General features: G+C 38.4%; 1 protein-coding gene across 16 annotated transcripts in view; it reads right to left on the bottom strand.

The window, feature by feature from the left end:
- Positions 1 to 21,170, bottom strand: part of MTMR3 (myotubularin related protein 3) — a 90,429-nt gene that overhangs the window by 19,023 nt on the left and 50,236 nt on the right. For 15 of the 16 annotated variants that reach the window (XM_026076537.1, XM_026076534.1, XM_026076539.1 and 12 more), the window contains 9 exons: positions 20,529 to 20,611; positions 18,032 to 18,198; positions 14,996 to 15,092; positions 12,887 to 13,000; positions 5,401 to 5,606; positions 5,049 to 5,180; positions 2,965 to 3,076; positions 1,680 to 1,875; positions 171 to 356 (listed from right to left, as the gene is read on the bottom strand). In XM_026076537.1, the coding sequence (XP_025932322.1) occupies positions 171 to 356; positions 1,680 to 1,875; positions 2,965 to 3,076; positions 5,049 to 5,180; positions 5,401 to 5,606; positions 12,887 to 13,000; positions 14,996 to 15,092; positions 18,032 to 18,198; positions 20,529 to 20,611 (1,293 nt within the window). Of the gene's footprint in view, positions 1 to 170; positions 357 to 1,679; positions 1,876 to 2,964; positions 3,077 to 5,048; positions 5,181 to 5,400; positions 5,607 to 9,167; positions 9,251 to 12,886; positions 13,001 to 14,995; positions 15,093 to 18,031; positions 18,199 to 20,528; positions 20,612 to 21,170 lie in introns of those variants that run through there. The other variant, XM_026076550.1, reaches the window with a different exon arrangement.

Below are 21,170 nucleotides of genomic sequence, written 5' to 3'. Positions count from 1 at the left end.
CATGAAGTATGCAAGTACTTTTGTCTGCCATATTTGGACAGTTTTCCCATTTCCTTTATCAGGCTTCAGATGGGAAAATATGAAACCCCTCAGGGCTCCTAAGTATGTTAGTGCTGGGTGCTGGTTTAGAAGTATTCTATAAAACAGCAATCTCTCAAGCCGCAACTCACAAGGAATGCTTCGTTAAACTCGAAAGAGCAAGGAAACTGCCTCTGGAGCTGATGGACGCAGTCCAGCCACTGTAAAAACACTGGGCAGCGCTCATTAAGGTCATCCGAATTCTCACCATGGCCACAGCGATCTGCAAACTTGTGGCCAAAATCCAGCCACTCCGTCTCCACTAGCACCTGGAAACCCTGCAGAAATGAAAGTGCAGATGAAAGTTTCTGTTCTTCCTTTGTTTCAACTACAGTTTTCTAAAACAGTCCGAGACTCATGGGAATCACCTTATTATTGTGCCTTCACTCAAGCTGATTTCACTTCAGCATTAGCCACATTACTTATCTGTACTTCTCTAGCTAATACCTCTGTATTCTGAAATGGAGCAGACTGAAATTAGGAGAGATCAGAATTCTCAAGCTTACAGGAAGGGAATAAGGCAGATTATTTAGTCCTCAGCGACAGGCAAGAAAGATCCTGATATGAGACCTATCTCGGCAAGGCAGGAGAGAGCTGGAACTTCATCGTGATCAAAATCCTCTGGATTACGGTAACCAAGATTTGGACAGGAAAAGAAATTTAAAAACTCTCTCTTGAAAATCATGGGCAGATCTCTCCATCATAAAAGAAAGCAATTCACCCATGACAGGACATCCATATTCACATAGAGTGCTTGCCTGTGCATATACCAAATGTAGCATATTCACAAGTTTCATAAAGGTTGAATTGTGTGGTCTGTCCTGCAACCTAAAAGGGCAAAGCAACATTTCAAAATAGCATCTAGGTTAGCACCTGAAGGGACACTTAGTCTTACATGACCTCAAACAGTAGGAAGGTCTTGATTCATAGTGGGAAGAAAATTTGTAGAGGATGCTTATTAAGCCAATGGCTGTAATTTAGAGCAAAAATAATAGTTTATAGCTGAAAAGGTCTCAACTGTCACAAGGCTGAAAACTCATTTTCCTAAATGTCTGTGATTCCTGTATAGAAAACTACAAAGGCTTTGAGGAGCAGTTTACAGCACAGTGTTCAGACACACGCTTCTGTTCTGGACAAATGCATCTTGCATGTGGGCTTGTAGATGGGAGCTAGCCATCACATATCCCACTATGCCGAAAAGTGATGGAAGAAAAATCAGACTGAAAAAAACAAGAGAAATATAACTAAATGACAAAGAACATTGAAAAAGTGAAACTAGAAAAATATGCAGCTGAGAAATCTAGAAAAGAGAAATGCTTTGTATCAATGAGTGGCTGAGAAACTGAAATGGTGCTAGAAGCACTCTGCATTACATCCTCCCAAGCTAAAGTTACAGCAAAGGGGAAAAATATAATCTGCTCTTGAATTACAGAATATATTTAACCCATATGCAACTGTACCTGCAGACTACTTTTGGTGAACTCCCACTAGCTTTAGTGCTTTTTCTAGTGGAAAAAGCTGAAATCACTTATTCACAAACTTCCTTGCAAAAGAACCCAAACTCAATGACTACTTCATGTGCTAACAGATGATTTACAAACCTCTGTGGTCCTGTAATATGGATCTAACAGCAATTTGGCCAGCGCCACTATCTGTGGGGTACGGTCCCAGCCATCCGAACAGTGCACCAAGACTGGTCGCTGGTCTCTGTCCACGGCATGAACTACAAGTAGCGCAGATTTCAGAAGCACAGATAAATGCTGCAGCCATTTGGTACTTTCCAGAGCTGATAGCCAACTAGAGAAAACAAAGGAGGACAGGTTTTTTCTCTTCTAAAATGCTTTCCAGTTTTGATCTTTGAATTTATCCAGTCAAAGAATAATCATTATTACACTCCTAAGCTGTGAATGTCATTCCTGAATATATTTTTCATTTACATCTTGTTAATGCTTTCCCAAATTTACAAGAAACAAAGCCATGCAGTCTACCTGAGGAATGGCCAGTCTGTGGTAGGCTTGCTGCTAAGACTTGCAAGCAGTTTAAGTAAAACTTCCACATGTGCTTCTGGGCAAACATTACTTTCAGCAGCCTCTTCTGCTGACTCACTTCTTCCAAGCTGAGGATTCAAATTACCCAGCAGTATCACTGGCTGATCTCAGGACTCTGCCATATGCCCAGGACAACCCCATGTTGCAAGGAAAGAGCAGGACCTGAGGTGCATTTCATATCTCCTATCTCTCAACTATTCCTAGAGCTATGTCCCTCCTTGGCTTTCCAAGGTATGCAGTAGGTATCTTAAGGATCTCAGCCATATGAAGAATTTCATATTCAGTTTAGCAATGCTGGCCATTCTGGATCTCCTTAAGAAATATGAAAGATTCTGAGTAACAAATTCAAAACAAAGTGGTAGGGGAAACAGGACTGATGTGACTAAGTGTCCTCATGAAGATGGGCCACTAGAGGCTAATTATCCCGTGGCATTGGAAGGCTAAGTCTCCTGAAAGGACACTATAAATATATGAAGTTCATGGAATAACACTAGAATTTTTTGAAGGGGAGCCAGATTGCAAAGATTGAAGATCAGGAAGAGCAGGTATGACTAAGTGCTAGCACTTAGATCCCCACCTGAAAGTAATAACATTCTCAAAACGTATCAAAACTCAGGACTAAATTATAATCTCATTATTAGCTCATTTTCTAAATTCATTTCAGTGATAATAAGCCAACAACTTCCTTTTGCTCAAATTCTGTGCAAATGAGAAATACAGCTAGCATTATTACCCAGGAAAGTTTGTAAGGGAACAAACATTAGATTTCAGTTTACAAACAGCAGAAAGAAATGCAGGAAGATGTAAACAAAGGCAAACCCACTGAATGTCCACTTACTTTCCTGGATCTGGCATTTGTGTGCAAAGCAAACGCAGGGATTGAAAGCTCTTCCGGATAGAGTGAATGTTTGCCATCCCCATGAACACTACTTCACAGTTTGGATAATACTCTGCAGGGAAAAGTCAAGAAAAAGGGAAGAAACTAAAAACTACACTAATTTTAATTTCTAAAAGAAGCTTTTTCATAAAAACAAACCACTGTTGCTGTGGGTAGATGAAATAAGCTGTTTACCAATATTCTGTAGAGAAGAAGCTAGCACTTGGACTTCAGCAGGGATTCCAGACATTACAGCACAGGATAGCAAAACAGGAAAGAACTCGCAAAGTGTTTGTACATTTATTTTCAGTATTTTACTTCACATTACAAAAAGCAGACCACAAACCTATGGCAACAGTGATACTGCTGTGCTAAAAGTTATAGAATGTTTTAAAAAAGACTCAGAAACATAATAAAAGGCTGAGAAGCATAAACAATATCCAACTGATAATTTGTGCATGTTCTTAAATTTGACAAACTAAATTATATTTTCATATAAACTATATATTCCTTTTCCTAATCACTCAGAAAGGCTGAAAGGTTATATGATTTTATTCTGAGTTACTCTATGAGAAGGAACGAGCAACACAGAGGTGAGAAATACTCAGAGAACATGGATAGAATTACTGAGTTTTCTTTCAGGGTTTGCTATGCTATATACTCAAGCAACTCAGCTCTACTGGGAGGCAGTTTCAGTATGGAGTGGGTCCACTGGTCACAGGGAGCACCCATCAAGATGCAGAATTAGTTAATTAACTAATTAATGGCCATTTCGAGGTTTACCTTGCCTCTGTGCTGATGTTTCTGTCTGCAAAAAAATGATGACATGATAGCTACAATGACCTTTTCTACAACAGAAAAGTCAGGATGTACAATATGGCATATTGATTGCTTGCAAAAGAAAAGTTGGCACTCGCTTAAATAGCATAATTTATATTATTTGATTTCTTAATTGTCAACCAGCCCAATGAATTCTGGCCCAAACCAGAACATCCTGTTGGTGATGGACTATGTAACTGCAGTCAAAAGTGACTGACAGTATCAGACAATTTAAGCATTTTTTGTCTTTTGCAAACTTGGCAATACCCGTAGAAAGTGTATCAGCAAAAAGGAAACACTTAATGCAAATCAAATTTATTGAAGGTGACACTTAAGCTCTTTGGAAATTTCTTTACAAAGAATTCAAGAATCAATATATAGCAGGAAAATTAAGCTTCTTGTGTAATCTGCTTTTCTGTTCTGAAATTTTACAGTGTGATGATGAGTTATTTTATAGTTTTGAGGTATTAAATAGAAAATTCACCTCTCTTCTTACTGGTGGCTATATATCAAAGTGTGGCTATTACAGCAAAGACCAAAATAGGAAAATATGGTTGAAATAGCTTTTTGTCATCTTAATTTTCCTTTCTGCTATTTTTCTCTACACTCTCCAGCCATGGAATTTTTACAGGATGTATTCATATCCAATAGTGACCATAATATAATATCTTGTTAATAATATAAAAAATTTATAAATGCCAAAGAATACAGAAAGTGATGAGTGTGAATGGCTTAGAAGTGCAAGATGAATCAGTATTTCAATTGCTTGGGTTATGGCATAAATGCTGAAAAATATTGCATCTTCACAAAAATTACTGAAACGTTGTCTTCTGCACAACCATTCTGGAATATTATTAGCCTCTATAGTTAGTAGATTTTTTTAAGTTTTGTTTAAGTTTTTTAGAGGTTAGCAGACTGGACAACTTTGTCTCGCTTTAGTTTATATACCTGACCTAGCAAGGAAAAGCTCATCAACATATTCCACACAGTTCAACAACACTGTTACCAGCTGATTTTATGCTCTGGAAAAAAGAGACTTCATTAACAACTAAGCCTGTCCTTTTGAAGGGATTATGTGATAATGATCCAAAATTTTCATGCAGATGAATGGTACTTGTATCTATGCAGTCTTTTAAATATGCAGTAGTGAAGTATATCAGTGTAATTACTGTTGAGTAAATCTTTTTGATTAAGTTCATATAAAACTAAGAAGCACCACTGCTTACCTGGGCACTCACAGCCTCCGCCTTTGGCTCTGTTAGCCACAGCTGCTGCATAGGATCGTGCGTCTAAGATCAAAAGCTTCTGAGGCTGTATTGCCAAACTCTCTGCTCCTGAAGCATTAGAGATTGAGGAATCTGTGGAAGACAGACAACCAAAGAATAACTAAAGGGATACTTCTGACATCATTTCCAGCCATAATTCACTCAAACTCAACAACGTACATGCATTAGGCATACAGAAATCAGAGAATGCCTGAATATATACAAGGGATTTAATCTGTTACAGTACATACAGGAGACTAAGCTCTTATAGAAAGCTCTGGCTTTTTCAGAAATGGAACGGTGACAAACTTACCAAATTCCACATCAGAGAGATCCCCTCCATTGGAGAAATCTCTGGAACAATTTCCATTCATTATTTTATTACTGTTGGACCTTGAATCTGAGGCACAGGCTTTGGCTACAGACTGGACAAGGTGTTCGTCGTCTGCATTCCTCCAGCCCCACCAACTGACCTCAGGCTGTCCACAGCGGGAAATAACTGCTCCATTACCCTGGTGCCTGAAAACACAAAGAATAAAAAGAATAGTGGTGGCTACACAGAAGAATCAAAAATGATGAAAAACACAGAGGGCATTAGAAATTAAATGGCTTGCTCCAGCATTTTAATTCCTGTCAGGGACCTCTGTATCTTTCAGCAGTTGTCCCCAATCTGTGATTCAGAGGCAACTTATTCACTGTGCTGCCCTTCAAAACACTGACTGTGGCTACAGGAAATTGAAAGCTAAAAGTCAAAGCTGAGGTCAGTAGGAGAGAACAAAGCATTTTCTTGATCAATATTGTTGCCTGTTGGCCAGGGAAAGCTGGGAAGATTTTAAAATACCAGATAGTCCTTCAAGGGGTATTCAACACCTGCTGGCTACTTAGGTCTACTGTTGTAATATAACAGACTAGATATGAAAGCTCAGTTTAACTCATGCTAATTTAAAAGCTAGAAGAAAGCTATTAAATCCCAGATTTACTTTTTGAGGAGCTTATTGAATCAAAACATATTAGTAATTAAATCTGTGAAGGGAGTTATGATTTTGGTAGGAAATTCTGGCAGAATTTGGAATGTTTTCTGTCTGATGATGTCTAAGGGTAACTGAAACTCCACTTCTGTACACTGATGGCATCCTTTTCTAGGCATCATTTGTGAATCAAAGAAGGCAGTCCTTGAACACTTTGCAGAGTCAGGGCTCTCATAGCTCAAACCCAGTGTACGCTAGGTATTATCTCACTAGCTAAAGGGAAAACAGCCAATTTCTCAGGCTGTTAAATATCTGCAGTTTTACTCACTCTGAGGTTTGGTATTAGTGTCTGTTGGAAAGGAATGGTCTTATACCCTTCTCAGTGAAAAAACTTGCTCAGAGAAGTTCTGAAAAACTAAACAGGAGAGTATGAAAAAGCCCAGGACATTTCCCCCCTACTGAATTCCTCGGCCCTGCCTTCTCCTTTTCATTTTCTTCCCCTCTTGAGGTTCCTTCACGTGCAGGTCTTCCCCATCCCTCTTACTGAAACTAAGTGGGTAGCGTTTCATCTGCTGCCTCTCAAATACTGATCATATCTTAGCAAAAGAGTCCGAAGGGAGCTGCTTAAGAGCAACAGTAGCGCTCCAATCCTATGTGTCAGCACTGAGCTATGTGGTGCCGGGCAAGCAAATAATACAGTTCACAAGCAAGTAAACTTTGGTACAGGTACCTAAGTAGCACTGAAAAAAGAAAATATTGCTTATTCTAAAATGTGACATGCATTGTAAGCACTCTATATATTGATAAAACTTCAGATGATTAGAAAATAGAGAGATAAGTCTATCAATAAAAAACATGTCACTGAGATAACTGAAGAATGACCTAACTTGAACGTAACTACCTTGTTTTGGGGAATGACATTAAGATTTAAAAAAAAAATCTTTTTCTGAAGAGTTACTATTATTTTTTAAAATTTAACCTAGCTTTTTGTTGCACTAAAGAAAAGATGTGAAACAATGAAAATTATTTGACCACTGTAAACACACTCTTAAAAACAGATTAAGAAACTCACCCCTATAATTTATATTAAAAAGAGTACTGAAATTCTATTATCACTGTAATTTTCACTTGCTGCCTCCATGGAGGCACATTCCATTGCTGCCAAGGGAATCTGTGATTCCACATTCACTAAAGTGTTTGCATCTGGCATTTACACTGTTCACACATTCTTCTTGACCTTCACCAACAGTACTTTGCATTCAGAGGACCTCAGCCATGGTCGTATGACTTCTCTTAGGCCACACGGCAAGTCAATGGTGTCGAGGAATGGAACACCTTGGACTTTGGCTTGCCTGTCTCCTGTCCCATCTGAAATATCCTACTACTTATCTGCACACTGTTTGTTTCTCCTTGATGTTAAATGACCTGCAGATATACATCCCTTTATGCCAAGGTGCCTTTAGGCAGCACCACCCTTGCTCAGAAATCCCATCGGCATCCACAATCTGCAGGTTTATAAAATTATCCACCTGTCAATTACTGTTCCTACGTGTTAAGATGTAGCAAAGGAAGACAGATCAGGGTTTTCCTGCAAGCAAACCAACCGACTAACCCAGCTCCATGTCAGCCAAGAGTTGTTTAATTCTCTCTAACATGGTAATTGCACAGAATGGGAAGGGCTATCTAGAATCTTTATGCAAATCTAAATTAAAACAGTGGACTTTGTCAGCCCTGATCAGGAAGAAGGCCCATCCAAACCCATAAATCTTAAACTTTTTCTCTCACCACCCTAATAAATGTTTAGAGAGGTGTCACAAACCAGTTTTTAATTTGTCATCAGAGCTGTCCAGCTGTCAGGTGCTCAGCAGAACCACCTCTGCAGTGTCACTAAGGGAGCACAGCAGTAGGTGGCAGCGGCTGCCTCATGCTGTTCATTCGAAAATGACACTAGCAATCCAGTAAAGACTCCCTGTTGCAAAAACTTAAAATAATAAAATATTTTGTGATACCTGTATTTTAAGTATTTTTCATAGCTTTTTTGTAATTGTTTCAAATAAAATTCCTTTACTGAAAGGAAGCATCTAACACTATGCACTAAGAGACCCAAAGAAAAAGCAGTCAGAATGGCATAGGTGCCAGCCAGCTCCATGTAAAGGAAAAGGTATTTCTATTGAAATGAATAACCTTCCAGAGACAACTCTAATGATGTAAAATTAATTCTGCAAAAAGTGTATGTCAATTACCACAATGCCACCTAGTTCCCTGGTGTACTTCCACAAATAACAAAAGAAAACAGAACATCTTTATACATGTAGGAAATCTATTCTGAACATTTGAGATAAGTTCATTTACCTTCCCGTATGTTCTCCCAGATTCCATTACTGCCTATCTGCAAAATCATTTTCATAGAGTCGTAAACAGTTATATTTTCATCTCTAGGTTCCTGCCTCCCATTTATATCATGAATAATAACCATTAGGCCAAAAGTTGAGTTCATTGATAGCTGTGAATCCCTAATATTCTGAAGCCTGAACAAATACGTGATGTTCAGATGTATCAGGAGAAATTGGCTAACAATTCTGTTTATGGTAATGTTGGAGGTCTGACGAGTCATACTCATTCCAACTGAACTGTCCACAGGAACAAAATAGCAAATTATTTAAGTGTGATTCTTTTGTCTCTAGGAATAGATCTGAGGGTAAGATGGTATCATTCAGATTTCAGTAACTAAAAAAAGTAAAAAAAAAAAAATTAAACCAACCCCTCCTCTGCAAATATCCTTACCCTCTTGAGACAGAGCAACTTACAGCCTCCCTACAGAAACTAGATAGTAAATCACTCACTAAATAACTACAGAGCCCATTATAAAGCACTGTGTGATGTATGATACACCTCTGCATATGCTTAATCTTCCTTGTGTTCGAGCAACCTCTTGAGCACAACAATAAATCCACTAAGTCCCTTAAAATTACAACAGGGAGCACTAAGAAAGGTTTGGATAGCCCACTGCATATCATTACTTAACTGCTAGTACTTGCAACCTAAAAAGCCATTACCGCAGCTCACTCCACTATAATTCAGCAAGTACAGTACATTGCAAATTTCTGTTTACCTTTGCTTCCTGTGCTGGCAAAAATGCTGCCTGCCTGGGTAATAACCTTGCGAAAGACAAAAAGACATCTTCAACACAGTTAATTTCCGAGTAGGTTCTCATGACTTTAGCACAATGTTTACGTAACGGAGGTGAAGTCCTCTAAAGAGTCGTTACTTAAAATGCAAGAAAGCTTCTGCTATTATTGATTTTCTGGGAGCAAAACAAATAAACCACAAAAACTATATTAAGGGCCAGTTTTTCTACCTAAATACGTGCCTACATTTTCAAAAATGGTAAACGCTGAGGAAAACTGCAGAAGCTGGCTGTCAGATTTTTTCTGAAAGTCAGGTCCTTTCACAAAACAGGAGCAATGCTTGGCAATCCAGTCCCAACTGAGTATTTCTGAGCTTTGGCTCTGAATTCAGCCTGTTCATCTTTTCACACTGTGCATACTGTCACAGCTTTTGAATGCTTTACCAGAACGGACAATGAGTTGTTTGTGGCCATGTGTCTGTCTCTCTGGTCTCTCTCTGTCCCAGCTTCAAAGAAGTTTCTGGGATTAGTTATTGGAAGGATTGTAAAAAAATCATTATTACTTTTTTCCTGAGGAAAAGCAAAGAAAGCAGATTTTGCAATCAGTAAAGTTAACAGTCTCAAAATCATCTTTACAGATAAAAATGCCCAGTGAGCTTATGCCCTTTACTCCCCCAAAAGTAAGAAAAAAAGCTATTATAATGTTTACACATATATATATATCAAGAAAACTATATATGGATTTCCAGCCACATGGATCATCAACCGCTAGCTGATTTGGTTTCTATTAGAGTGCAGAATGATGAGCTGGACATCTTGAAAATCTATTACTAACTGTCAAGGTAAAAAAAAAATCAACAATGAGAAACTTTTCTCCCACTAGTTTTAAGATTCCAAATGAAATACTATGTGGTCATTCAATGTACACAGACTTAACGGAAGTGCAGAAAATTAAATGCCAGGGCTTAAATAACTTCAGTCCATGAAGTCTTCTGAACATTTAAATCACTCTCCCATAAATTCCCCCAGAACGCAAAGGACCCAACGATGCCAATAAAGTGGTTTACCTTCTCCTGAACAGTGGTGGTGATGACGGGGGGTGCATCCCTGTGTAGTGTGACAGGCTTGCAGGTGAGGTGTCCCCCCCTTACTTAACAACTCCATAAAAGGCACAAAGTGGCCTGAAATGCAGTGTTCAAAGTTGGACACAAAATCATACATAAAATACATGTTTTATATATACATATATGTGTGTGTGTGTGTGTGTGTATATGCATGTTTATGTGTGTATGTATTACCATAATAATCAAATAACTTACTTAAAAATTAAGCCTATGCTGAAAAGCACTTCTCCCCTCACAGAGATGAACAGAGGATGAGGGCAATTCCTAACATTTAGAAAGAGACTATGCTAACCACTTATTTGGAAAAAAAGGAGAAAACATAGAAGGATGCAAAGATAATGGTCTGCTGCCACAAATTACTCTGTTCTCCCCTCCAGGCAAATGATGTTTCATAGCCTATTCTTAACTCTCGCATACTTGCTCCTCGGACCTAGGCCATACGAAAATCCCCTCAACTTTACTGACCTGTAAATTTAGGCTGCCGCTCAGAAGAACAGGTCTTCAGTGACTCCCTGTTTAGAAGGAATGGGTGACTGGCCAGACTTAATGGAATTATCAGTATTCATTATCGTTCTAAACCATTAGTCATTTGATTTTTTAAAGAGATTTTATACATTTTTGGGAGGGTAAGTAGCACCAGAACAGTGGCCAATGCATTAAATGACAGGTCGCAGGATATTTGAAAAAAAGATGCTAAAAATGTTTCTCACTAAAGAAGCTGCCAAAAAATAATGTCTCAGAAAAGTAATTTTATCATGAAGAATAGCTGGACTCAGCATAAGGAAGAGACCATCTGATTAAAACTGTCTGTTTAAAACATGTAGCTGTAGCTAACATGTACATAGTTCTGTAGTTTGCATATGATGTCTCCCTTAAACCTCTTTAGGATCTGGCCGTGTATATACTGTGCAATCTGAATATTAGTTTCTCTGAACTTCTCTATTGTGTGATTCTTTTTCCAAATATCCAAGTCAGAACTAGAGAAAAACTACAGGAGTATCTAGTAAGAGATGCTACCTATCATTCCTTCAGCTGTGTTTATTTCTTCTTTTTACATTTTTTCATTTTCATATTTAAAAAAAAAATCACGCTTAATTGAGGTGAATGTCCTAAGAATAGGTTGCAGGAGATGCAAAGCTGAGTGTTCTCACAACATCTGTTTGGAATTAAAAGATATAAATCATATTTACACTTGGAGTGAACATGTAATAAGTCTATATCACTTTATATATGGCTTGACAAGGGCCAGTATGTGCATCTATGTCACATACTTGGAGCTTTGAATGGGTATAAAACAATAACAACAAGATAGGTTGCATACCATAGGATTTTTTTCCTTCATATTGGGATGTTTACCCTCATTGGACTACCAACGTGACAGAAAAATTCAGAGAAATTTTACATGATTTACTTAACTTCCTGACCTGTCACATCATCACCGAGTAGTTTTTATGTTAGTTACAGAAATCCAGGACAAGGAACTGAGTATTTCAAAGCATCATCATTTCCATGATAACTTTTCAAACTAGGCAAGGTTTCTAATTTTTATCCAAATAGATGTTAATATAATAAATGAAAGAAAGAAACAGCCAATAGGAAGCTTYTGTACTGATGCCACCCATCAAACAAAGAACTGTCCAAAAAGATGAGGAAAAATAACTGTGCCTACGTGTCTACAAAGTAACATTCAATATGGCACCAAGGCAGTCTGTACAACCATCAAAGCTCCAGCAAACAGGAGAAGGTTTCAGAAAAAAACTGCTTGTATCTTCAAACTACTTCCCTGATGAGAACTTCCGGGGATAAGGAAAATGACAAACATAACCAGAAAGAAACAGCTCACTATCTGTTTAACACTGTGAAACGCCCTTTCCCAGGTGAAAGAGAACATCTACACATGCAAGTTGCAAATGAAGAGAAAAAGAGCCCAGACTATCAGGCCTAACATGTTAGGGTTGACTGTCAGTTAAATACAGGTCTGAACTTGGTTTCATATGAGGGCTCCCCTTTCACCCCCGTTCGACGTCTAAACCACTAGGGTGGTTTGTGTTTTGTTGCAGGGTCTTCTCCTGATCGTCCATACTACTCATAAGCTACACTGCTTCTGGGATCCTTCTGGAGTGGAACAACAGGGTCACACCGCAGACAGAATCCCACAGTGCATCAGTACCAGTAATCCCACAACACATCAGCTTTGGTACCACTCCAACAGGCAGCACAGAGGGGACTGTGCCAGGTTTGTTGCCTCTTTCCAGCCTAGTTCTCCAACTCCATCCTGGCAGGTCCTTGACCTTCATGCAACATCCCTCCGCATCATGTTATAAAAGCATGAACACAGCAAGATGCAAGGCAGACCTCTCATTACTTTGAATACGTTGTAAAAATATTAATTTTGAAGTGTCTTAACACTTTTGTTAAAATTTTTCAAGGTCAGGGAGGGGACATCTGGGACCCAGAGGAGAGCACCTAAGCAACCTTCATTACAAGCTGAGATTCCCCTTTCCAACTTATTTCAGCTTTATTCGGTAGAACACCCCACTTACAGTCTGGTGAAAGCTGTTCCATATGTGAGAGCCTCACCTGTACACAACAGCAGGGATACGTTTCCAGGACCGAAAGCTTGCCACGCTCTCTAGCTCTTTATCTGTGATCCAGGCGGGAACTATGATTTCCTGCGGGTAACTACCACAGAGCCTGTGAGAAAAATGGTGCAAAGGGTTGAACGTAAGAAATAAAGAGCAGTTATAAGCTTCCCAGACAACAAAAAAAGAGTATAAGCAACCTGACTGATGTTCATCTCAGCAAACTATGCAATTTTATTGTATGTTAATAAACTCCTCTTTAGTAGACATAAAAAGCACTATGAACATCAAGGTGCATAAATGCATTTCAGAATTTGAAGATTCAAGTTGGTGTTTCCTCAGGAAATTTGCATGTTGCTGATTTTGAATTCCAGCAGCTGAAATAAACTGGACCACCGAGGAGAAATTCCTCATCTCTCAATGCTAAATTTCTCTCAATTTCCTGGGTCACGAGCACAGAAATAGAGCCATTCTGGGCTGCTGCATTCAAGAGAGGAAAGGTCCACTGGCTAATTAACCCCCTGTGAAGGCAGGAATTGAATGTGCTGGCTTATGCATGACTGGCTAACTGGCACTTGCCTCTACTAGATGCATCTCCTACTCTACAATTTAACTAAGGAAGTAATGACTGCCGAAGAATGCAGAGAGCCCGTATGAATAGCTGGAAGAGTGCAAGCAGTCAGTGGTGACCGCAACATATTGCTGAATCGTAAACTTCATCCCCAGTCCAAACAGGCAGTAAAATGAACAGAATTATCCTACTGGACAGATAAGCACAATCTCACATCTGGACTGAATGTCGTAATTCTGAGACTACACAAAAATACTGTTTTCCCTACTTAATCAATAGTTCGAGGGAAACGGTAAGAACAGGACATAAAGTCAAAGGTTGTAATTCTAACAGAACTGTATTCTGAAATAATAAAATGTCCTCCATTTTGGCTGTTGTTCCAAGCTAAGAAAAACGATCTCTTAACAAAACACAAGTAAAACAAGTGGGAAACAACAAAAATCAACACTGTGTTGCTGGTTCTATCTGGTTCCCACTCCTGGCCTGTAGACCGCAACACATTTTACAGCTCATTCAAATGCAAATACACTAATAGGAGAAAGTCTTTAAAACATACAAGAATATCTCCTATACCTCTTGTATGTTACTAAAAAAAGAAAGTATTTTCCTGCAATGAGGTTACATGAAGCAGAAGCACTTAAAAAAAATGATTTACTGCATAAGGAGGACAGACAATCATATGACTATGGCTATTCTATTCAGAAAATATATAAATTGTCCTGAAAAACACTCTTTTCTCAAGTGCTGGCCACAAAAAGGAAAGGAGTGGGTTTGTGGCATCCTGCTTCCGTATGACATGCAAAGTTTTCTTCATTTTTCTTAAGTACTAAATATGTAAGGAACAGCTATTTTTTCTGTGCTAGATTTGTTGAGACCTAGACAAACATTCTCCTTGCAGTGTCACCAGCCATCAGCTGGAAGTCATTATCCTGCAAAGACAGGACAGGCAGGGGAATGAAACAAGTTTCATTACAAAATTTAAATGCTGTTGCTGCACTGCACGGGATTAGGGGTCAGCCAGTACACTCTGTCCTCCCAGCTGTGAATGGAGGAACACCTTCATCTGCTTCAGCAGAAAAAGGAGAGGTCATTCGCCCATGCTCCCAGAAAGAGTCTTCCCTGTCACAGTTTCTGGGTGTACCTACTTCACCCTTCAAAACAAACTTTTTTTTAAACAACTCTTTGTCATAAGTTAGAGAAGAAGACATGTTAAAAAAGTTATTAGTTCAATATAACTCCACTCTGTGCTCACTTAAGGGTTTGCCCTCTTGCATTAGAATACTTATTCTCTAGGAAGTCCATCAGCAAGCACATTAAAATCTGGTATTTCTAAGCCTACAAAAATTTTAACAGCTAATACAATATTAAATACTACTTTAAAAGCACATTCACGCTATAAAACAGCAAAAAATCGCAACTCCAACTGTCCCAGAGTTAAGGACTCCAGAACTTGGAAAAAGTTCCAGTAATCTCCTATAACAGAATTGGTGTTGTGAGATGACATTCGGCTGTGAATCAGCAGCCTATATAACTTACTTGTATTTCTCATTGATGTTGGAAATCCTCCAGGCATTGTTCATATCAAAACCCATCCGCTCAACTTCATTTTTAAACCTTGAAGTTACGTGTTCTCCTGGGTATCAAAGGCAGATAGAGGAAATAAATGTGAAATACATAGCAAGAGTCCTACCTGTCAGAACAGTTGGAGAAAGACACCACTGTATTCATACTTACTAAAAACTGGAAAGAAAAAGGAACTGTCCAAAAAGAAAACTGTTTACATTTCACAGCCGTATTCTGAAAATCTGTATCAAGCAAGAGTGCCACAGTTTGTGCTGATGGCTCTCACTGATCAGCTCTTCAGAAACTGCAAAACCCATAAAGGACGTTTTCTCTGACATGACTAGTTTCTGTAAATTCCTATAAAAAACACAATAACACTGCAGACCAGAACCAAGCACATCAGCAAAAGCAAGAGGTATTTAGAGCAATCTCAGTGGGAAAACACTAGTAGTTTCTCTTTTCCAAAGCTGAGACTATTTTATGTGAATGCAAAACTCTAGTCTGACTGATACATGAAAGGGTAATATATAGGACGTGGCCTGGAACTTAGGCAATCTCAATTTAATATGCAATTTCAGCCACAGGCTTCCTGTGTGACTGTAGGCAAACCCCATTATTTAACCTACATCTCAGTTTTCCATCTCTAAATTGGAGACTATTCTTCCATGACTCATAGCAGAGATATAAAGATAAAATGCATAAATGATTGTTAGGCACAAATATCAGTCACAAAGTCCTCGCAAATTCCTGTATTAGTATATTAAAGGAACCAGAATGAGTTCCATTCATTTTCTGGACATGTTTTAAAAAGCATCTAAATACAGTTGAAAAAATATACAATGGCAGTAAAGAAAAATTATTCTGATAGACAGAAAATCTAGAGAATTACAAGGTACTCAAAGTGCAGAACACAATACCTTGTACAGAATTTCCAGATTCACAAAGCTAGGAAATGTAATAAATCTAATGAATGTTTGAGCATCACTAGATAAAACAATTCTGGAAGTCTGTTCATTGCCTGTCTCTTTAAATTACTGTTTCACTATATCATGAGACAGAGTATCAATCAACAGGGGAAAAATCTATTGAAAAATTAATGCTTTAAGTATCACACATTTCTATCATGTATTTCAGAAAACCCTTAAAGTCTTTAAATGTATGAGATATATAAATACAGAAACAGGTATCTGAAAATGTAAATGTACCTGTCTGAAACCTAAATTTTTATGCGATCGTACTAAAGACTTACAGATTAATATGGAAAAGCAGGTAAATTAAGAGTAAAGACAGCAGCCTAATTACAGGAATTGAACAACTCTGGAAGAGAAAAGCTATGATGTTATTCATCCCCACATGTCAGATAATACATTGAATATGATACTCTGCAAATCTAGACATGCTTACAATATGGACAATGTTCAAAGATCTGCATAAGGGATGGCTAACAAGATTATTTTTCTTATACTTTTTGAAAGGTAAAATGTGAGGACAACTTTTTGCCCAGGTGGAGAATATTCACTCTTTAAGACGTACAGTGATAAATACTTTCGACCCGACTGGCCATCATCACTTACTCCCTATACATCAACTGGTACAAAAGTATCATAAAAATGAAATAGTTCTGGCTCCTGGGTTGTGCTGCTTCTGCAGAAGGCTCCTCTCAGGATCATACAGGCACTGTAGCTTGGCTTTACCTTCCCTATCACCAGATCAATTAGACTGGAGTTTGCCAACTATTTCCTGTTTCTCAAATGGACTCTTATACCCTGCATGACCTTGGATTTATTATCTTCCAGCCACCTACCCATCAAGTATACCAGCTCCCTGTTTTGCAAAAGTTGGATGATGATACCATATACTACCATATTTGACCTTTTGTCAAGTGCAGAGATGAAACTGTGATGATACATTCCAGCCAGGTAACAACCTCTGTCATGTTATTCCTCAGCAATGAATTTTAATTTTTTTAACTTTTTATTGGCACAGCGGTATACAGCATGTTCTTTCAGCACAGAGGATAGGCTTCATTATCAGCTGCTGTGAGGAAGCGGTCATTAAAACTTGTGATGCATGCTCAAGGACTTTTCTGGATAACAAATGAGAATATTAGAAATAGCCCCAGTCCTCAGTGCTGCATACTGCTCATGTGTTTTAGGGAAATATTTGGAACCACAATTACTCCTATCCTGAAGACCCAGGCAGGAAAATGAAACATTCTGCTTGATTCCTCCCTCTAATTTTCAGCTACTCTGCATGTCATGAAATCACAGATTCTCCACTCCCTAAGAAACAAAACCTTAGCCTTAACATTTTGCCCCTTCCTCCTGAAATGCTGGCATTTTAAGAAGGATTTTGAGTCAAGCTGGATAATCTAGACCTTCCTAAGTATCCCACACCAACTCTCAGAAACAGCAAAAACAAGCTATATATTTCGTGGACTTGTGCCTTCTAACTTTAAAAGATGATCCTGTGAGCCATAACTCAAATCGCCCAATATGTACGTTGATAAGATTTAGAATTTTTTTCACAGAGATGATATTTAGAAAGATTTTGAAGAAATGTAGTATTTTATGCCTACCTATCAAATACTGGACTGCTTTCATGTAAAGAAATAAATTATAATGCCTTGGATTAACTTCTTCAATTACGTTCCCATGGATTTACTTTAACTGTAATTCAACTCTTTATAGGAGGATAATATCTACCACCAGAAATAAGCAAGCCACAGGGAAGAAAAAATTACTAATTCAAGACACAAATTATTTGATAGATACATCCCTGAGAAAAAATACTAATTTATAAAAGCCAATCAAGAAGTAAATGCTACATCATATCCTAAACTAATGTTCGATCGAAGCCTGTCTGTTGAGTAGGGAAAAGAAAAGAATCACACTGGTAAATACATTACTGTTTTTCTCTATACATTTCTGGAGAATTCTGTATTTCAGTAACAAACAGGCAGTTACCAGTCAAAGCATGTCTGATGATACACAAAGTGCTTCCACGTACCTGGCCGACACAAATCCCCGTGCTGTTCTTTTTCACTGGCATATACCTCCATACACCAAGCGTGATAGGCAAATGAAAAAAGGTCTTCTATCTTGGAAGGTGGGCGGATGGCATTGTTCAGTCGCTTAAGCCAATCTTGACACTGCTCAAAAGTAGAGAACTGACACCTGTCCCAGAACCAAACATTTCTCTATTAATTCTCAGTCAAAGATGCCAGACTGTAAGATCTGACAAGAGGATCTATGAAAACTTCTGTGAAAGCTAAAGATGAGAATAAACATCTTACTGAAAATTTAGTTCTGCCTCTAGGTACATTTTAAAGGATAGTAAAAATGTGAGTAAACCAGTATGCCTTACTAGGCATGAATGAGTAAGATATTTCTGCACACGTCCAGTTTAAAATCAAGGACAATATCACTGACTACAGGATGCAAATTTCACACAATCAAACCCAGGAAATGTGTTACAGCATCTTGCTGGATGGTGGTCTCAGATGGGAACTAAATCTCAAAAACATCGCATACATTATACCAAGGTATCATATTCTTGTAAGCAAGAATGCATCCTCTGATCAGTCATAGGAGAAATACCATTTGAATCCACTTAATTTGAGAGCAATGTGGACAAATTCCAGTACCTGAAATTTTACATTATTCCCCTACCTCACATGCTACGTTGCTCTTCCCTGGCCTCGGTGGCAAGCAGAAACAATGCTTTTGGATCTGAGCTTTGCCTAATGGTACAGACTAACCACAAACCACCAAGAATATTCCCTACACAGGAGAGACTGATCTTCAAAGCAGTATATGAAAATTACATCAGCTTGTCTTTTCAAAGAGGATTCCTGGGCCCTCTAGAACAAAAGGGTGGAAATAAGATTAGCAATTTATTTTTCTCTGGAAGATTTCCTCAAGATTTTATAGTTATAAGACATGCACCAAGTATTTACATTCAGTTCAGGCTGTGTTCTACTGCATTCGTGGTTAACGATAGCATGTGTGTTCTCTAAGGGCAGGATTCCTCACCCCCACCTGTAAATATCTAAAAGTCATTCAGTGGAAGGAAAATACATGTCCAACTCACGCTGTCTTAAGAAATGTGTCTAAAATAGTTGAGAGGAACTGCTGCCTGGAGCCATTTTCTTCACTGACTATAAAGCAAGCCTAGACTACTAGCTTAAACTGGATAATTATCTTTTACATGGCTATGATTAGATAAGATGTAGCTCACCCTAAAGACTGCATTTGCTTTCTAAGTACTGCAGTTTCTGCAAAAACTTGCAAAATTCTTATAAAGTTGGTATTTTGTCAGTTTCAACATTAGCTTCACTTGAGCACTATTATTCAAAATACAAATTATTTTGCCCATGAAAAATAACGTAAGCGTGTTTTAAACTTGGCACCTTGGCCCCACACTTCCAGTGATCAGTGTCAGCAAATACTAATTCCCAGAGTTACGATTTTGAAGGGAATTTCATAAGGGAGGGGTTATATACAAATAATTTGTATTCATTCTACGATTGAAGAGAAATAACAAATTAATGTAGACAGGAAGGCTGAATTTTCAAATGTCAAGAGCTACAAGTTAAGAGGAAGTTCAATATTTAATTCAAATTGAACTAAATATTACTTCTAAAGTAAAATCAGTCCTCATCAAAATACAGCATTTCAGGAAGCAGTTGGCCTGTTAAACATTCTGAGTGCTCAGATATGGCTGTAGCTCATTTCATTATACAAAAGGTACTGCCAGCAAACATTTAATCAAAAAGAAATGTTCCTTTCTTGTTAATTAAAGTTTATAGATCAACATTAATTTCTCCAGCAGAAAAGTATGGAATAGTGAAGCTCAAAGGCTTCTGGGGCACCCTGGAAGAACGCTGAAGGACAGAAACAAATGCATACTCCCTTCTACACGATGCTGTCTGCTTTGCTCTGCTGGCTAACAGGGTGGGTTGCTCTACCTTATTGCTAGACTTTCTTTGTCAATAGGCTACCTACGCCTTAAGGATAGTCTCTGCGCTCTCGCAGCTGTTAGAAATGCAGAGTGGCTGATGCTGTCCAGACTGAAGGTTTCATGTAGCTGCACAAGCCTATCCTGTAACTCCCCAAGCCCCAAATCTTGATCAAAAGCTTTTCTCCAAGAATCTGTGTGTTTCAGTGGTTTATATCTGGTTTTATATCTTGCAACTAACAACAGATTGTAAGGCAGGGAAAATGCAGTAAGACTAAAATTAATTTCAGAATAAAATAAGAATAGCCACTTAGGGTCAGACCAAGACTTTCTGCTACATTATATGGCAGCAAGCAACAGTGCAGACCATATTACCCCTATCCTCATCACAAAAATGTCCTGCTACCCTACACAAAAAGGACAGGAGAAAATTTTGGGGGAAAGTAGGTGCACAAAGGAAGAAAAAACATTTCCTTAGAACGTCACAGATGTCGGCAGTATGGGGAAAGCAAAGTTACGCCCCATTCAACGTTCAGCATAGACGTACCTTATAACTTTGCAGTCTTTGCAAGTCAAATGGAGTTGAAATATATCGCGGCACTCAACACTTTCTATAAGCTGTAATGGAACCTGCAATTAAAAAGATTATATGACTTTATTTCAAGGCACTAACACTGTAATTTCTTGGCATACTTCACAAGGATTTATTATAGGGCTATGTGCAGAGAGAAAAGAGAGAGAGAAACAAAGAAAACTTTAAGTATCTATTTCAACAGCTCTGAAGTGTATGGTACTATGTACCAGTCAAGTTCCTAGTTCCAATGCTACATAGTCTGTGAACCTTAAGGGATCACAGGAAACCAGCTGAGACCACATGTTGAATCAGGGAGAAGAGCGCAGCAGCAGTAACATTTGTCAAGCAGCAGAAATCCACAAGCTCCTCTCTCAAGGAAGCATCATTCCTTCTCTCTTACAGGTCCCAATTTAGGCGTTTAGCAAATATAATTTTAGATATTGGTGTCAAAAATGAAACGCCAAGCAAGATTCCCCTTTACAGGCTGCTGCACTATAGATGCTTGTTATATGGATATACTCCATATTTCCTCCTTAGGAAAAATCATTTGTCCTGTGTAGATCAAGGCTTGAGATCAAAGCAGCCATATTTAGAGTAATAAAGCTGAATCTTTTA

Source organism: Apteryx rowi, unplaced genomic scaffold, assembly GCF_003343035.1.
Source record: "Apteryx rowi isolate R43461 unplaced genomic scaffold, aptRow1 scaffold_434, whole genome shotgun sequence".
NCBI lineage: Eukaryota > Metazoa > Chordata > Aves > Apterygiformes > Apterygidae > Apteryx > Apteryx rowi.
This window is presented reverse-complemented; position numbering and strand designations above follow the sequence as displayed.